Source organism: Lithobates pipiens, unplaced genomic scaffold, assembly GCF_037356315.1.
Source record: "Lithobates pipiens isolate NorthernLeopardFrog02 unplaced genomic scaffold, aLitPip1_a1.2 Scaffold_19, whole genome shotgun sequence".
Classification (NCBI taxonomy): domain Eukaryota; kingdom Metazoa; phylum Chordata; class Amphibia; order Anura; family Ranidae; genus Lithobates; species Lithobates pipiens.
Genome location: NW_027507764.1, coordinates 536664017 through 536681803, shown reverse-complemented (window position 1 = coordinate 536681803; position 17787 = coordinate 536664017). Strand labels below are relative to the sequence as shown.

Here is a 17787-nt window from a genome sequence, read left to right as displayed (position 1 = left end):
AATCAACATTATTTCCAGCTTTAAGGGAGTTTCTTTAAACAGTTAATTAGTAAATTATCTAGCAGTAATACTGTACCTGAATCTGTACTTATATAAGCTTTCCTTGCAAAGTGAACAGAATGTTTGACTTCAGTAAATCAACCCATGGGTGGTTGAGCTTATGATTTAAGCCTAAACTATAAACAACATGCGTAGTTATGCAGTTATGAACATATAAGGTCCTATGAAAAATTACCTTCCACGGTCATTAGTCCACTGATTGCATTGTAGTTCATTAATCCTGCCATTGGGTGCCCTGGGGCCAAGTTATGACCAGAGGCAAAGGTTGGCCAGCAGATGCCACTTCTGCCTCCTGTTGGAGAAAATACAATATGTATTTTATATTAGGATGATTTCTGAAAAAAATGCAAATTCCTACAATAGATTGTACTATGCCATGTAGCAACTTGTTTTTATTGACTTGAGCAGCTCTAAGTATAGATATGACCTGTAAGCATCACCTGCTGGTAAAAAATTATTTTTACACAATTTTTCGCTTGCTTTGGATGTAATCCATGATTGTTGATTGATCATACTTTCCTTTCTGTCAATAATTGTCCACATAATGAACATAGGTGAAAACATGTTGTACTCCCCAAGTATAAGCAAAAGGCAATATGCTTAAATCTCACCCCTGAACCCAGAAAATCTAAGTTATACTAATAAAGTGGTTTGAAAGACTAAACATTTTTTACCTTAATGCATTTCCTACATTGAGGTAAAATATGTCCCAGTAATTGTATCATCCCTCATCCCCTTATACTTACCTGAGTCGTCACGTGATCGAGTGATGTCCCCACATGCAACAGTGCTTGTCTTCTTTCCCTCTCTCTCCCAGGCCCGGGGCAGCAGTTGGAGCCATTGGCTCCTGCTGCTGTCAATCAAATCCTTTAAGGAGGGAGTGAGAGGTGGGGCAGTGCCATGCTGTGTGTGTCTATGGATGCACAGAGCCTGGCTTGGGAGTGCCTTCCTATCCTAAAAGCAAAGAGCAGTGGCAGGGCACCCCAGAAGAGAAAGTAAGTATAACATGTTTGTTATTTTAATACATTTTTAAAAACCCATTGCAACCTTTTTAAAGACCTCGCAAGGAGGGGGAATTTGGAAAGCAGCCACTCAATTGCAATGGGTGTATATGGGTGGGAAAAGTCCACGGTAATCCACAGACCATGGATTTTAAGTACCACCAATTGCTGCCAGTAAGCTCTGCAGATCCCATCTTTGAAAAAGCTGTATTCAAGGAAGGTCAAATTATTTGGAAAGGTTCTGCTCAGGTTAGTGATTTCTTTTGTATGGGGAGACTATTCGTCCTGACTGGACTTCAGCTTTCAGTCCTGTTCTGCCTCCAGCTAATAATTTAGAGGAAATCATTTATTCAGTGTTTTGTTGATGGGGAAATTGCATATTTTATAAATATAAAAATATAAAAATATAAAAATATAAAAATATAAATATGACACTGTGATTCTCCAACTATAAAACATAAAGTGAATTGCACATGATTGATGGTTTGGTTTATGTGATGAACACACATTCATGGTGATTGCAGCAGCTGGGCAATCTGGTTAGGGTAGCACATTTTGGCAGTGCATTTAGTACTGTTGGTTTCCTTTTCTGAAATTGCATATTGTCTCATAATATCTAAGAAAGCAAGCCTCCAAAGTCTAGTTATCTTAGATGACTTAATGCAATAGGAATGTCATTGTAAACTGACTATTTGGAAATCCACTTATCTCCTTTGGAACTTGGAATAACTGTCTCATCTCAGAGCTGCCACCGTGCATGCATCTGGTTCTGATCCTCTGTGCCGCGCCATAATGGAGGGACTCGTGGCAGAAACAGCATCTTTAGTTAAGTAGTCTTGTTATATTTTCTAATATAGTTATTTGTAGTTGTCATTACTTAATTAAATGGTATATATATATATATATATATATATATATATATATATATATATATATGTATTTCTGTGATCTGTCTTTGCACATATCAAATACAACCCCAAAAACCTAAACTAGCACTTAACAGTGATAAAATATTTGATACATACCAGAGAATTAAATGACCTGAAACCTGCTATGGCAATTCTAATGGTTCTCACTTTTCCTATTGAATTTGTTTTCATTCAACAAGGTTTTTTTAACATTGTTTTAAAGACAGCAGATACAGAGACATTAAAAGGCTCAGTAGATATAAATATGGCACGCAGGCCAACAGTACAAAGTGATTTTCTTGATCGATTTTTATTTTATACTATGGAGAATAAACGAGAGGTGTTAAAAGGGTTGTAAACCTTTGTGGTTTTTCACCTCAATGCATTCAACGCACCCCCCTCTCCAGAGCCCCCCTTTTACTTACATGAGTCCGATTGCTCCTGTGCCTGGGATGAGCATCCCCGCTCTAGCCTGCTTCAGATATACTTTAATACCCACTTATTTCAAGTATAACTAAAAGGCAAACAGTTTTGTTTTGGACACTGTGAAGAGGGATTAGAACATCTGTCAGGTTTTTATTGCTGCCTGTGCCCCTTTTAGGGAAATACACCTTCTTTATTTTTTCTGTTATCATCGAAAATGAGAGTAAAAGAAAAACCCAAATTTTAGGTTATCCCCAAAGAAGTTTTAGAGGCGAAATCTTCCAATAGATACACTAGGTACAGACAACCATGATGACAACTGGGAATTCCCTCGGATTGGTGAGATTTCCTCGCACTTCATGTTTTGGCTGTGGGACAGGAAGTAAAGAGAAATCTTCCCAAAGGGAAACAGATGGCAGAAAAGAAACTGACAGGGGGTATTACCCTTCCTTATTCTATCCAAAAAAAAGGACAGCTTTGTTCATCTGAATAAAATGTGTCAGGTTGACCCAAAATGTTTCATTATTTTTATATCGTTGTTAAATTAGAGTTTACCTGTCAGAGGTCTGTGACTGCGATGCTGGTCAGAAAGTTTGATGTTGGGGTCACTGTCTGTGAGAATATCAGTGCAATCAATGTTGGGACTGCTTCCAATAAGCAGCGAATTCTGGAAAAAAAAAGACAGAAGAGCTTATTGTAAAAGGACATTAGGAAGCCACGGATTGGGTATCATAATATTTATAATAAAAATAATAATAATAATACATAAAATGTAAAAGTTTCAGGATGCCTACTGAACTGACTATTTAAATGGCAAGTTAAAATTTTCCAGAAAATAACCTATGTAGTCGAGGGGCCTCAGTATGTGTTAATAAACTGTGCAGCTTTGCAAAATGTTTTTTAATTTTATTGTCATACCTGTAGGCTATTTGGGCCCCCTTGGACACCAGGCCAAAAACTCCTCATTAGCCATCTCCACGTCCCAATTTGTTGCTACGATGTGAAAACCATAGGACACTTACCCCCAGCATTATTGGAGTGAAAACGTTTTTCACGTTCTAGAAACAAGGCAGTATGTGGGTATTGGTAACTGGGAGTTTTTTTGCCCAGGCTTCCAAGGGGCCAATGTGGCTTACATGTATGACAATAAAACTAATGGACATTTTACAGAGCTACAAAGTTTTTCAATACCTAATGGAGTTCCTTGATTGCATAGGCTATTTTCAGTAAAAGGTGAACTTAGCCTTTAAATTAGCTTATTACCTTCGCTTTAGATAAGGTTGACCTGGTTGATAGGTCTTGACAATACATCCCGATAATGATTAATATGCACAAACACTAAAGGAGATTATATGGGACTTTTAAAGTGCCAAAAGGTACAGACATTAAAAGATAAAACAATTACATTATTTTATAAATACACATATGTTAAAAATTAAGGCAGAGTTGTATTTTTGTCATAATAAATCAATCAGAAATTCCAGTATCTGATGACTGATTTTCATACCGTGATCTGAACAGTCTTATTGGAGATAACGTGAGAAACTGAAGGAGGAGTGTAGACTATAGAAAGTATACCCATTCCATTGTCTGCCAGGATCACATCAGAGATCTGCAATGAGGAGATGGTCTACAAAACACAATACATAAAAGGGTTAGACCATGGTTTACAATAATATACAACACACCTGCATGTCTGTTTGTCTATAACTTACCTGGGTGTAGATTCCATAATCCCAGCATTTCCATATGAAAAACCCTCTCACACGTGAGCACACTGGAAGGCCATCTTCATTCATGTAAATGCCATATAATCCACCATAAGCTTCATTGTTGTACCATGCTGGACTAGGATTAGAGAAACCTGTAACAGCAAATCAGTCAAATGTTTAACCTCTGATGACTGGTTTAAAAAAAAAAAACAACTCCAACAAACAAGTTTTCTCCCTTACGGGTGTGATCAAGATACTTGCAGGGCCTCAAAAACACATTTGTCACCTGCCCATTCAGAGCCCCCTAACAGATCATGATAGCCAAGTATAATACCTCATCCCCACTCCTTCTCAGTCTTCATGTTGCAGGAGTCCATCTTGGATAAACTCTGGTGTTGGGTGGTGTTGGTGCTTACCTTACCCACCAACCTCCTCCAGTGATGTTGGGTGGTGTTGGTGCTTACCTTACCCACCAACCTCCTCCAGTGATGGTGTTTCTGCTTAGCAATTAGACTTGGGGGAGTGAAACTAAAATCATATTGATCAAAGTCTTTGTGCTTCTATGTAAAATATACAAATAGAATTCTCACCTGAACAAGGTTCTCCATTGATATGATATGCTGCTCTTTCAAAACCCGCCACTGTATTATTCTGTAGTACAATGCCACTGCCTTCGTTAATCTAAATATGGATATTATAAAAACAAGACATATTTTTGAATGTAATATTTTTTTATAATATCATTTACCTCACACACAACACAGAACAACCTTGATAAAACGTAGGGCTTTTGGGAAGTTGTACCCATACACAAGCTTTAATACACAAATTTTCAGTAGCAAAGCACACAACATGGAAACACCAAGACATAATTACATTTGACGGGGTTGATTGGGGTTGATTAGGCTTTTAATTTTGTAAGATAATTTTTCCAAGAGCTTAGTAAATGTGGTGAAATGTCACTATGTCACTTTGCAAGGAATACCGAATCACAAGAAAAGTTTAAAAAACCTGAATTTTTGATTGATTATAGTGATTACAGTCATTCACTAAGCTCTGGGGAAAGTTCCCTTGCAAAGTGAATAGTCTATTTTCCAGTAGTAAATTAACCCCATTAGGTCTATGTTAAATCCAGGATCAGTTAGTCTTATGCCGCGCACACACGATCGGACTATTCGGCGGACTTAGTCCGGCGGACAATCCAACGGATTTTGCAGCTGAGGTCCACCGGACTTACAAGCGAACGGACTTGGCCACACACGATCAATCCAAAAGTCTGGCGGATTTGAACGTGATGGCGTAGAATAAGGAAGTTCCTATCCAGTAGCCAATAGCTGCCCTATCGTCGGTTTTAGTCCGCCGGACTAGCACACAGACGAACGAATTGTCCGCTAAAAGCCGAGTCCAGCGGACAATTTTGAAGCAAGTCTTATTTCTAAGTCCACCAGACTTTTGGGAAGAAAAAGTCCGCTGGAGCCCACACATGATCGAACTAAGTCTGCCAGATAGTCCGATCGTGTGTACGAGGCATAAATCTACCAGGTCTCAAAAGGGGGCCCTTAATATCCATTCCTCTAAGCTTAAAGCATTAAACCAAGTATTGCAATACATGTAAAGGATACACAAACTGTCAGGCTTTAGTACTGCAGTACTTTTCAATGGCTAGCCCATGCAAGAGTGATAACATCATCCCAGCCAGTGAAGGCGATGGTGGCCAGCCAACACTTGCATACTTTTCTGACAGCTGAGGATTTACAAAATGCTTCCTACAAATTATTAATTTTTAGACATGTGCAATTCACTCACTATGAAATGAAATTTGGACAAAATTTTCATTATTGGGACATATCCAAAATAAATTATATAAAAACTAAATAACGTAACGAAATAACTAATGACATGAATTTAAACATTAATTTAAATTTATATATGAAGTTGGATTTGAAATGGTAACAGTGAAATAAGATGCTGATTCCTACTTAGGCTGATTTTTAGAATATAATAGAAAACATAAAATAGAATAGTATAGAATATAATAGAATAGAATTGAAAGAAATAGAATAGAAAAGAATAGAATACAATAGTAAAAAATAGAATAGAAAAGAATAGAATAAGAGAAAAATAGAATAGAACTGAGTTAACTAGAATAGAATAAAACAGAATACAACAGACTAAAACGGAATAGATAAAAAACAAATAAAATAATATAATAAATAGAATAGATTAGAATAGAATAAAATAGTAGCCATGTTCCGAGATTCAAATAGATTTGAAAGTAACAAATATACTAACCTAATCCAAATATACTAAACTAATTCCGAAAATGAATCATTCTAACAAAACGAATATGAACAAAATAATTAACTTAACGAACAAATCTAAAATGAAACAAAAAATGTTTCCATCGTGCACATCTAACATTTTCCAGGCCATCGAAATATAGGTGACATTCAACTTGTCCATCAAAGAACTATTATTTTTCTAGCAGAAAACAGGTCATGCCTTAGGAATATCTTTACATCATGCTACCAATAGGCTACGTAGTACACAGAACTTGGAGAATTGAAGAATAAACACGAAAATAAGTAGTCTAGCACACGCAGGAGCAGACCACCTGAACATGGTAGGTACACAGTACCAGCAGTACAATAGTATGAAAAAAGAAGAACATGACCTTGCCTGTGCCCTTGCAAACCCAATACAGGTTCCCCTGCCAAAACAAAAGAACAGGATAAAGAGGGACCTACCCTGGCCCCCGGCCTAAAAAAAAGTAAGTTTACGCTGAGGTGGCATCCTCCAACCACTTTGCCTACATTCTGTTAAATTTGCAGGTTCCCTACTTTGCCCTACTTTGTAAACTGTTAGGTTTGAATTGACTAGCTGCTTCCAAAAGACAGTGGTAGGAGCTAAGGGCTTTTTCAAGTGGAGTGCGAGTGCCTTCCTGGCATAGAACGCCGTGGGAGAAAGGCCATCAACAAGGCCCAGTAGGCAGATTCTTCAGAGTAGGAATAAATTCCTTCCACCCAAGGATGTCTTATGAAGTCCTGGACTTTGAGTGGAGATGTCTGAATAATTTCTGCAGCTACAGGCATCTTTTTTTTCAGTTGGCTATTCCCTGCAAAGTAAAAGCCATAGTAGCAGCTGTTTAGTCGCTTGATTGTTTTTATAGGTGGCGGGACAAGATGTCCCACCCCTCCCACCACCCACCAGTGCTTCTCGTGGCTCTCCCGTGCCATTGGGAAGCCAGAGAATAATACAACGGGGGTAGCGGTTTAGCATAGAGCTAGCCAGGGATCAGATGTTCTCCGGCCATCTCTATGACCCTATGATCTTTTTTTTTTACTGGAAAGCATGAGATCGAGATATATATATATACAGTGGTGTGAAAAAGTGTTTGCCCCCTTCCTCATTTCCTGTTCCTTTGCATGTTTGTCACACTTAAGTGTTTCGGAACATCAAACCAATTTAAACAATAGTCAAGGACAACACAAGTAAACACAAAATGCAATTTGTAAATGAAGGTGTTTATTATTAAAGGTGAAAAAAAATCCAAACCATCATGGCCCTGTGTGAAAAAGTGATTGCCCCCCTTATTAAAACATACTATAACTGTGGTTGTCCACACCTGAGTTCAATTTCTCTAGCCACACCCAGGCCTGATTATTGCCACACCTGTTCACAATCAAGGCATCACTTAAATAGGAGCTGCTTGACACAGTAAGGTCCACCAGAAGATCCTTAAAAGCTACACATCATGCCGAGACCCAAAGAAATTCAGGAACAATTGAGAAAGAAAGTAATTGAGATCTATCAGTCTGGAAAGGGTTATAAAGCCATTTCCAAAGCTTTGGGAATCCAGCGAACCACAGTGAGAGCCATTATCCACAAATGGCGAAGACATGGAACAGTGGTGAACCTTCCCAGGAGTGGCCGGCCGCCCAAAATTACCCCAAGAGCGCAACGACGACTCATCCAAGAGGTCACAAAAGACCCCAAAACAACGTCCAAGGAACTGCAGGCCTCACTTGCCTCAGTTAAGGTCAGCGTTCATGCCTCCACCATCAGGAAAAGACTGGGCAAAAATGGCCTGCATGGCAGAGTTCCAAGGAGAAAACCACTGCTGAGCAAAAAGAACATCAAAGCTCGTCTCAATTTCTCCACAACACATCTTGATGATCCCCAAGACTTTTGGGACAACATTCTGTGGACCGATGAGACAAAAGTGGAACTCTTTGGAAGGTGTGTGTCCAAGTATATCTGGCGTAGAAGGAACACTGCATTTCATAAAAAGAACATTATACCAACAGTAAAATATGGTGGTGGTAGTGTGATGGTCTGGGGCTGTTTTGCTGCTTCAGGACCTGGAAGACTTGCCGTGATAAAAGGAACTATGAATTCTGCTGTCTACCAAGAGATCCTGAAGGAGAATGTCTGACCATCTGTTCGTGTACTCAAGCTGAAACGAACTTGGGTTCAGCAGCAGGACAATGATCCTAAACACACCAGCAAGTCCACCACCGAATGGCTGAAGAAAAACAAAATGAAGACTTTGGAGTGGCCTAGCCAAAGTCCTGACCTGAATCCTATTGAGATGTTGTGGTATGACCTTAAAAAGGCCGTTCATGCTCGAAAACCCTCTAATGTAACTGAATTAGGACAATTCTGCAAAGATGAGTGGGCCAAAATTCCTCCAGGACGCTGTAAAAGCCTCATTGCACGTTATCGCAAACGCTTGGTTGCAGTTGTTGCTGCTAAGGGTGGCCCAACCAGTTATTAGGTTTAGGGGGCAATCACTTTTTCACACAGGGCCATGATGGTTTGGATTTTTTTTCACCTTTAATAATAAACACCTTCATTTACAAATTGCATTTTGTGTTTACTTGTGTTGTCCTTGACTATTGTTTAAATTGGTTTGATGTTCCGAAACACTTAAGTGTGACAAACATGCAAAGGAACAGGAAATGAGGAAGGGGGCAAACACTTTTTCACACCACTGTATATATATATATATTTTTTTTTTAATGTCAGGCTTTCCAGCATAAAGGAGAGATGTGGGGACATATATACCCCAAATCTCTCTGTAAAGAAGACCTGTCCTGTAAACATTCCTTGTAATAAGATTAAAAGTGATCAAAAAAATTTAAAAATAAGGGGAAAATGTACAAAATAAAATAAAACAATAAAAATAAATAAATAAATAATTAAAGCATCCCATCCCCTCGTGCTCATATGCAGAAGTGAACACATAGGTAGATTGCATCCGCATATATAAACACATGTGAGATATCGCCGCAAACGTTAGAGTAAGAGCAATAAACTGCACAAGACCTCCTCTGTAACTCTAAACTGATAACCTGTAAAAAATGTTTAAAGTGTAGCCTACAGAGATTTTTAAATGCCAAAGTTTAGCGCCATTCCACAAGTGTGCACAATTTCAAAGCGTGACACGTTAAATATTTACTCAGTGTAACATCATCTTTCACATTATACAAAAAAAATAGTTTTTTGTTTTTAACTGCTTCAGCCCGAGAAGGATTTATCTCCTTAATGACCAGGCCCTTTTTTGCAATATGGCACTGCATTAATTAAACCAACAATAGCAGGGGGGGTGCAACACTGTTCTCAAATAAAATTTGATGTCTTTTTTTCCCCACAAATAGATCTTTCTTTTGGTGGTATTTGATAACCTCCTCAGTTTTTATTTTTTGCGCTATAAACAAAACACGACCATCTTTTTTGAAAAAAATATATTTTTTTTACTTTCTGCTATTTTGCATATATATATATATATATATATATATATATATATATATATATATATATATATATATATATATATATATATATAAACAAATTTATTCATCAGTTTGGGCCAATATGTATTCTGCTACATGTTTTTGGTAGAAAAAATCCCAATAAGCGTATATTGATTGTTTTGTGCAAAAGTTTTGTCTACAAAATAAGGGATAGATTTAGGGACATTTATTTATTTATGTTATTGTTTTTACTGGTAATGGTGGCGATCTGCATTTTTTTAGCGGGACTGCAACAAATCTGACTCCAAGTGACACTTTTTTGGGACCAGTGACATCAATACAGTGATCAGTGCTGTAAAACTGCACTGATCACTGTATAAATGACACTGACAGGGAAGGTGTTAACAGCAGGGGCAATAAAAGGGTTAAGTGTGTCCTAGGGAAGTGCTTTCTAATTGTGGGGGGAGTAGACTGACTGGGAGTATCACTAGGAACAGACAATCTCTCTCTACTCCCCTGTCAGAATGGGGATCTGCCTTGTTTACATAGGCAGATCCCTGTTCTGCTTCTCTGTGGAGCGATTGCCGGTGGCTGGCAGACATCACTGCCACCAGCCACGTGCATCGGCTCCAGCGCAGCGGGTGCGCCCGCTGTATCTATTACAAAAATGCTGTACTGGTTGTTCTGAGTAATTTTTCTGGCAAAAAAAAATATTTTTACATGTAGGAGAGGAATGCCAGAATCGGCCCGGTAGGGAAATGGTTAAATCTGGGTCACTGTGCTGATGATGGCAACAACTGTCACCCTGTACAGTAATGATAGTGTAGGTCCAGAAGACATAAATGAAGTCCCCCACTGACTGGTCACATCTCCAGCAGGTCAGGGAGACAGTGGGGTTGAACCTGTGGAGCCTGTGAGGAGTATAGTAGGCTCTGTGTAAGATTTTCAATTGGATAAGCTTGTTTCTGATGGAAACCAGTTGTTTAAAGGGAATGTACCACATGTCTGTCCAGTTTTCATCATCCAGATCTGGGATATTCAGAAGTAATTTATGCCTGAGAGAGGACAAATCAGGGAGTGCCACCACGTGAAGATGCTTGTAGAGGGTTGAAGCCAGTTTCTGCAGAGAGTCTGACCGAAGTAGGGCATCAAGGTAAGTACATGTGAGCTGCAGTGGGCAGTGGGGGAACTGGCCACCAAAGGGGTGAGCAATCTGCAAGGTCGAAACAGGTAATGGGTGGGGGTTTTAAATTTGGTGCAGAAGGAGGTAAAGGGCATAAGAGTCCTATTCTTGACTATATGCGAGATCGTTCTAATCCTATATTTGGTCCAGACCTGTGGGTCTGGAAGGGCATAAAATTGGTGCAAATTTTGGTTATTCCAAAGCGGTGTATAGGGGGAAAGAACTGTTGGGTCTTGGGACTTAAAACCAAGACTTGTGGTCAAGGCTTCTATTGTTGTTGGCATGTGGAGGGGGGGGGGGGGTCAGGGAGTACAGAGCCTTAAGACCGCATAAAAACAATACATGGAGGGCTTCCGAAGAGCCCAGAATTGCTGCTTCTAGCATTGTGCAGGAGTTGGAGACCTCCAGCTGGAGCCACCAGTGGGCAGTCACTAGCTGTGTTGCCAGGAAATATTTATGACTGTCTGGGAATGCTAGATCCCCATGTAGGGATGGTCGCATGATGGTGGTTAGTTTATAGCACAGGGTTTGAGGACCCCAGAGGAAGGAAGAGAACATCTGGGGATCCATTGTAGAGAGTGACGAAATAGTTAGGTACATTTAGGGAGTATTTTCATTTTGAGTAAATTGATGTATCCTAACAGAGACAGTGGCAGATTGCCCCCACACCTTAAGCTTGACCTTGGCCCCCTGCATTACAGGGATTCAATTGAGAGAAACATTGATATTGATTTACTAAAGGCAAATATACTGTGCACTGAAAATGCACTTGGAAGTACAGTTGCTCTAGATCTGAGGGGAAGCTCTGAAATGAGGGGAAGCTCTACTGATTTCTATAATCCAATCATGTGCAAGCAAAAATGCAATATTTTTTATTTTCCTTGTATGTTCCCCTCAGATCTATAGCAACTGCACTTGAAGTGCACTTGTGGGTACACTTGCAGTGCACAGACCATTTATATTTAGTAAACCAACCCCATAGTCTGATGCATTATGAGACACAACTACACCCAAGTAGCAAAATTTGTCAACCCACAGAAGATAATTTGCGGAGTGCTCCCGGCACCAGGATCAATGGGAAACAAAGTAGACTTATGCCAATTGACCTGTGACCTCCAAAAAGGTGTTAAGGACCTAAAGTGCTCCCAGTAGGGAGGGAGTCACATCACGAAGGAGCAACAAAATGTCCATCAGTGTACAGGGCCACCTGCCCCGCCACTCAACCTACTTGAAGTCCTCGGAATTCAGAGGAGAAAAGGAGGGCCTCGGCAATTGGTTTAACTGCCAGAGTGAAGAGCGTTGGAGAGAGAGGGCAGCCCCGCCTACTAGTAGTATAACAAAATTTACAAAAATTTCAGTAAATATACCATAGTTTGTAGATGCTAAAACTTTTGCGCAAACCAATATATGCTTATTGGGTTTTTGTACCTAAAATATGTAGCAGAATATATATACTGGCCTAAATTCATTTTTTTCAATTTATTATTGGATATGTTTTATAGCAGAAAGTAAATAGTATTGCTTTTAATCAAAATTGTCTGTCTTTTTTTCTTTATAACGCAAAAAATAAAATACACAATGGTGATGGAATACCACCAAAAGAAAGCTCTATTTGTGAGAAAAAAATTACACATTTTATTTGGGTACATTTGGGTTTATTTGTGATGCATATCCGTGCAATTGTCACAAAAAATGGCCTGGTCATGAAGCGGGGTAAATCTCTTGGAGGTTAAGTGGTTAAAGTATAAAAAGCCAATTTTTTAAAATTTTGGCTAGAGTAGAGATTTGCCATAATTTTCTGTCCTTGACACAAAAGGTAAAATGATATCTTGCCACTTTGAGGATATTCTTCTGTAATGGTTTGTTTACGCCTGTGGTGAACTGCTTTCCATAGAGCAGTGCAAGCATGTCTAATAAGCATTCTGCAATCTCCTAAATGACATATTTTTTGGGGGCTGCTTGAATGGCAATACTGCACCACGAACCTGGCATTTGGCTTATAGTTACAGCACAGCCCCATTAACTAGGATATACAGTACCTTGTTCAGTGGCAGTATTGCCCACCAAACATGACCGCAGGATCATTTTTGCCATGCCATGAAGCAAAGCTTTGTATGCACGGCATGTGTACATACCTGTCCAGTTGCATTGGCTCCAGGCTCCCCCCAAAAAATGTAAATTCAGCAACTACAAATACACTTGCCTGTCCAGTGATCCAGTGATGTCCTCACCCGAGCCCATTCTTCACTCAGCTCCGGGTGCAGGTGCTGGGATCTCTACTAAGGGATTCAGGAATTAAAGCCTTGCGTGCTGTGCCTTGTGAATGGTCCTGTAGGCTTCTGGGACCAGTGATGTGTCCCAGAGGACTGCATGGGAAGGGGGCGATCTATCCAGCTCAGAACAGCGTGGTGATGGGAGCGGGTACCTGTCAAAACCAGATACCTGCTCCCTCCCAAAAAGTTCCAAATGTAGGGGGGGGGGGGGGGGGGGCTTTTCCTTTTGGGTGGAGCTCTGTTTTAAGCAGGGAAAGGCGGCTCAGGGGCTTATTCTTACCACCCCTCTAAATGTATAAGTATAAACGAAGCCTTAAGCCGGCCATAGACATTTTGAATCTCGGCCAGTTCAGTAGCAGCTGAGAATCAAACCATGTTTGGGCAGGCTGAATGTACTCAAGTTGCTCGATTGATCAACATGGTAACAATCAGCCTGCCTGATTTTACATGTGATTATAGCTAGTTGATGTTATAGATACTAGCAAGAATCACTGTGTTCTCTCAATGGGAATGGCTCCCCCTCAAACAGAGAGAACATAATGGCTCAGTGGTAGAGATTCCCCTATCAACACTAACTGTGTTGGTGGGGAAATCAAGTGGTTTTCTTTCCTGCAACCCGTGGTTGCAGGAAAGAAAATCACTCATCATGGCTGGCATTAGCTTACACGGGAACAAGTGCCCCCAATGGAAGATTCCCTCTTTATTCCTTTTCTGGTGGAGACTCACAATTTTTGATTCACCCTCACTTTCATTCCCGTGACATCGGTGGTCAGGACAATTAGAGACAGCAATACAAACCTGAAACCTCATCACTCTATTCAAATAAAAAAAAAACTGTTGCCTTTAGTTTTACTTCATACTGATTCATGTTATATTATTGTGTAGTTATTCACAAATAACTATATAGACAACGAGCAAAAAAATCTGTATTAAACAAAATACAAACCGCTATTCCTGCATGCCACAGGGTGTTAGTGGTCTCCATTCTGCCTTGATATGTACCAGGCCAGACAGAAAGCGCCACAAGATTTCCTCTCACATTCACCCGATCTCCCAACACTCTAATTCCTGGATTAAATAAACAAAATTTAAAAACAATGGTTGGCTATTTTCTTTCAAATCATTTGCTGTTATTAGTCACATAATGCTAGCACTGTGCACTAATGAGGAAGATATAGTACTTTATCATTGTTTTACAGATATCTGTTATAACTCCTAGGACAGTAGTCTACAAACTGTGGCACTTTGGTAGACTTTACCCAGCCCTTAGGGCAGGGATCTCAAACTGGTGGCCCTCCAACTGTTGTGGAGGGGGTTAGCATCCTGCCGACAGAAATATCAAGTTTTAACTTTAAACACATTTCTCTGTTGTTCTGTCAGGAGAGGGTTATGGCCTGCTGACAGAGACAAATAGGTAAAAAACAGCATTTAGTGAAAAGATTCTCTTGGGAGTTCCAGGGTGGCAGGCCGGTCTGATCCTGCAAAGTCAGGGAGAAAGAACACATTCTGCTATCCTCCAGCAGTGTATGTGGCACATTTTCATGACAAACTGTACTTTCCAACAGTCTCTTCAGGCATAAAATTGCAGATCAGGCAGTCTCTTCCTACCTCCTCCTTCCTCCCTGATGGAGACTGAGTGGCTCTTTGTAGGCCATCCTGCCTTCACGATAAGCACCGGGTCTCTGTAGATTGAAATCCCCAGCCGCTATTTATGCCAAATGTCCTCAAAGTGGGCCCAGGTCTCAGTACAATCTGGCACCTGCAAAGGCTTGGGGATATGCAAAAAGTCCCAGACGCTCCCACTTTCCCCAGGAGCTCATATGATGTCCATGGTCTCGGGAGGAACATAAGGGTAGTCCAGACCCCACTCCAGAGCGACTTTTCTCTGCACCTCCCACTGGAATCTGGAAAACCTGGGCAGTTTGTTGGGCTTTCTTTTTCTGCCAGGAAACATTCATTGTGGGACCTCATAACCCACTGCCTGTATGCAGGCGCTCCAGGCTGGGTGGTGGAAGGTCTGTTCAAGAAGAGCTGTCTGCTGTGGATAGGGTCTCCTACATCTTCTTCATTTCCAAAAACTGACTCTGGTACATCTCCACCCTCGGACTGAGCTTCCAGGGCCTGGAAGCTTCCTGTTTCCCATTCCGTCTATGAGCTGCTGCTGTGAGATGACCACTCCGCCAGCCTCTTCAGGGACCCAAATTCATATTGCAGTCTGGGAGAAACCCAATCTATGTCCCTGTCCTCGCCTTCCCCGTCCAGCTCACCTGAGGGCACACCTTACTCCAACACTGGCCTTTTCTGGACTTGGATAGCAAGATACATAGAAGCGGCCGGCATTTCAGGGACATTTGCATTGCAGTACTTACAGTTGCCAGGTCCCCGACCAGGCCACAGTACATAACCGAATCCTCTTCCCTTATGTCTTCAATCTTTGCAGGGGAGTCACCAGGCTCCGACTCTGCTCCGCCTTTCAAGGATGACTCCAGGCCCTCTCCGACCTTCTGGGACTTCCACAGGTAAACACGATACAACCAGAGTGCAGGTCCACATTGTAGTACTGTGGCTGCTGCTGGCTGGATGCAAGCCGGGTGAGCGGTTTGCCACAATGGCCACACCAAATCCACTCACTGACCACCACGGTCGGTATCCGGCACTCTGAACACAGCAGGCACAGTTGCTCCGTCCCATCAATCATCCTGAGGGTGAATCCCCCCTGGTACTCCAGCCAGACACCAGTGTCCACCAGATCAGGCAACCATGTCAGTGCTGGTCAGTGCTGCCATCCTCCTCGTGGTGTCTGCTGGCAGGGAATGCTGGGTCTTCTCTAAGGTGTGGTACTGCCCCCTCACTTCCAGTCAGGCTGCTGTCTGCGACACTGATAGGCAGGCCCCTCCCACAGCGTGCTGCTGTAGCCCCTTTTTAGACAAACTGAAGTTTGCAGGCATGCTGAGACTAGCAGGACATGTCCAGGCATGTCGCTTGGCATGACTGTGCCCAAGCAACCGCTGACTATTTGGGTAGCAAAAATTAAGTTTGTAGCCCATGTCTCACTGAAGGGAACACTTATCACAGTTCTACCCGCAGGCTTACCCCGATCACCCCGGGCAACAGCAGACATTTCCGGGCACACTTTACTGTTGAAAGCAGGAGTTTGAAGAAAAAGTTCAGGATGTCCAGCATTAGCAGAACGCTGGACATCGTTGTAATCCAAAATGGGACATCCAGCAATAGCAGAACACTGGACGTATTTGTAATCCATTGGTGCGGTTACCTGGCATGGTTGTCATGGGTGACAGCACATATTGAACAGTTCCTGAGTTGCAGGATTGATACAAGTGTCCGTCCCAGCACCGATATTAAATCTCAAATATAATAAAGGGGTAACACTGCTCTACCCAAACTTCAGCTTGAAGTCCAGAAACTTAAGTGTCCAAAGTGCTATGCATGTGTGTATAATGGTCTTTAACCCTATTTTTACTGCTAATCTATGATTACTTTTAAAACATTTCATTTATTAATAATAATTTAGAGTTACCTTCTCCGACAGTGAAATGAATAACATTGTCATCAACGTCAAGTCCATTCGTATAGAAAACTCCAATTGCTGGGGAGAATCCATTATGGAAGGCACATCCCTTGACATAGGATTCATTGGCTAGTACCTAAAAAAACAGAAGACAATAGCTAAATTGTTTTTTTTAACAATAATTTATTATCAAGATATTATAAATCATTTTTGGCAGCCTAAAGTAGGAGGTAAATTCAGGAATAATGTTAATGAATTATTTTATCATAGTGCATGCTTTGAGCAGACTTCACATAGTACATTCTGGGAACAGACTTCCAGCAGTGGTAATGAAATAAATGGCTCTATAACCTTAGGCTGTATCTGTACTATAAACCAGTGGTTCTAGAAGTACAGTTGGTCGAGGGACAAAAAAAGGAATAATTTGCATGGTTCCCCCTGAAGCTAACTGAGGAATCATTTATTTATAATTAATGTGAGACATGCAGATGTCCTATATTAAGAATGATCTGCTGCAATTTACACAGGTTTAGTGAGTGACTTTGTGGTATTTAACCCTTACCCACTTTATCCAAAGCTAAAAATAAATAGTTTTTGGCTTCACATACAGTTTAAAGGAAACCCGTACTGAGACAAATATGTAGAAAGCCATTGCTGACCTCCTTCTGAAAATCCTAGTAGTCTAGCTCTATCTGGCTTTCATACTTTCTGAGTACCTGTCTTGCAGCCAGCAGAGTTGGACACGTTTCATATCAATGGTGATCCACAAGTGGTTAAATCAGTACCTTCTAACTGATTTAACCACTTGTGGATCACCCTACAGCAGTTTTACTGCTAGCGGGCTGCGCTGCACAGGATCATGTATATATTCATGATCCTGCACTTCCAGGTATCAGGTGCAAGTGTGCACGGCCAGTGGCTCACTCCGCCTGTGTTTTCTAC

General features: G+C 40.9%; 1 protein-coding gene across 1 annotated transcript in view; it reads right to left on the bottom strand.

Annotated features, from left to right (window-relative positions):
* PKHD1L1 (PKHD1 like 1) overlaps positions 1-17787 on the bottom strand; it is a 309471-nt gene that overhangs the window by 33548 nt on the left and 258136 nt on the right. Inside the window, exons 62-68 of the mRNA XM_077493225.1 lie at positions 16855-16981; positions 14263-14384; positions 4695-4785; positions 4108-4256; positions 3900-4022; positions 2948-3059; positions 236-352 (exon numbers count right to left, since the gene is read on the bottom strand). Of these exons, the coding sequence (XP_077349351.1) occupies positions 236-352; positions 2948-3059; positions 3900-4022; positions 4108-4256; positions 4695-4785; positions 14263-14384; positions 16855-16981 (841 nt within the window). The remainder of the gene's footprint in view (positions 1-235; positions 353-2947; positions 3060-3899; positions 4023-4107; positions 4257-4694; positions 4786-14262; positions 14385-16854; positions 16982-17787) is intronic.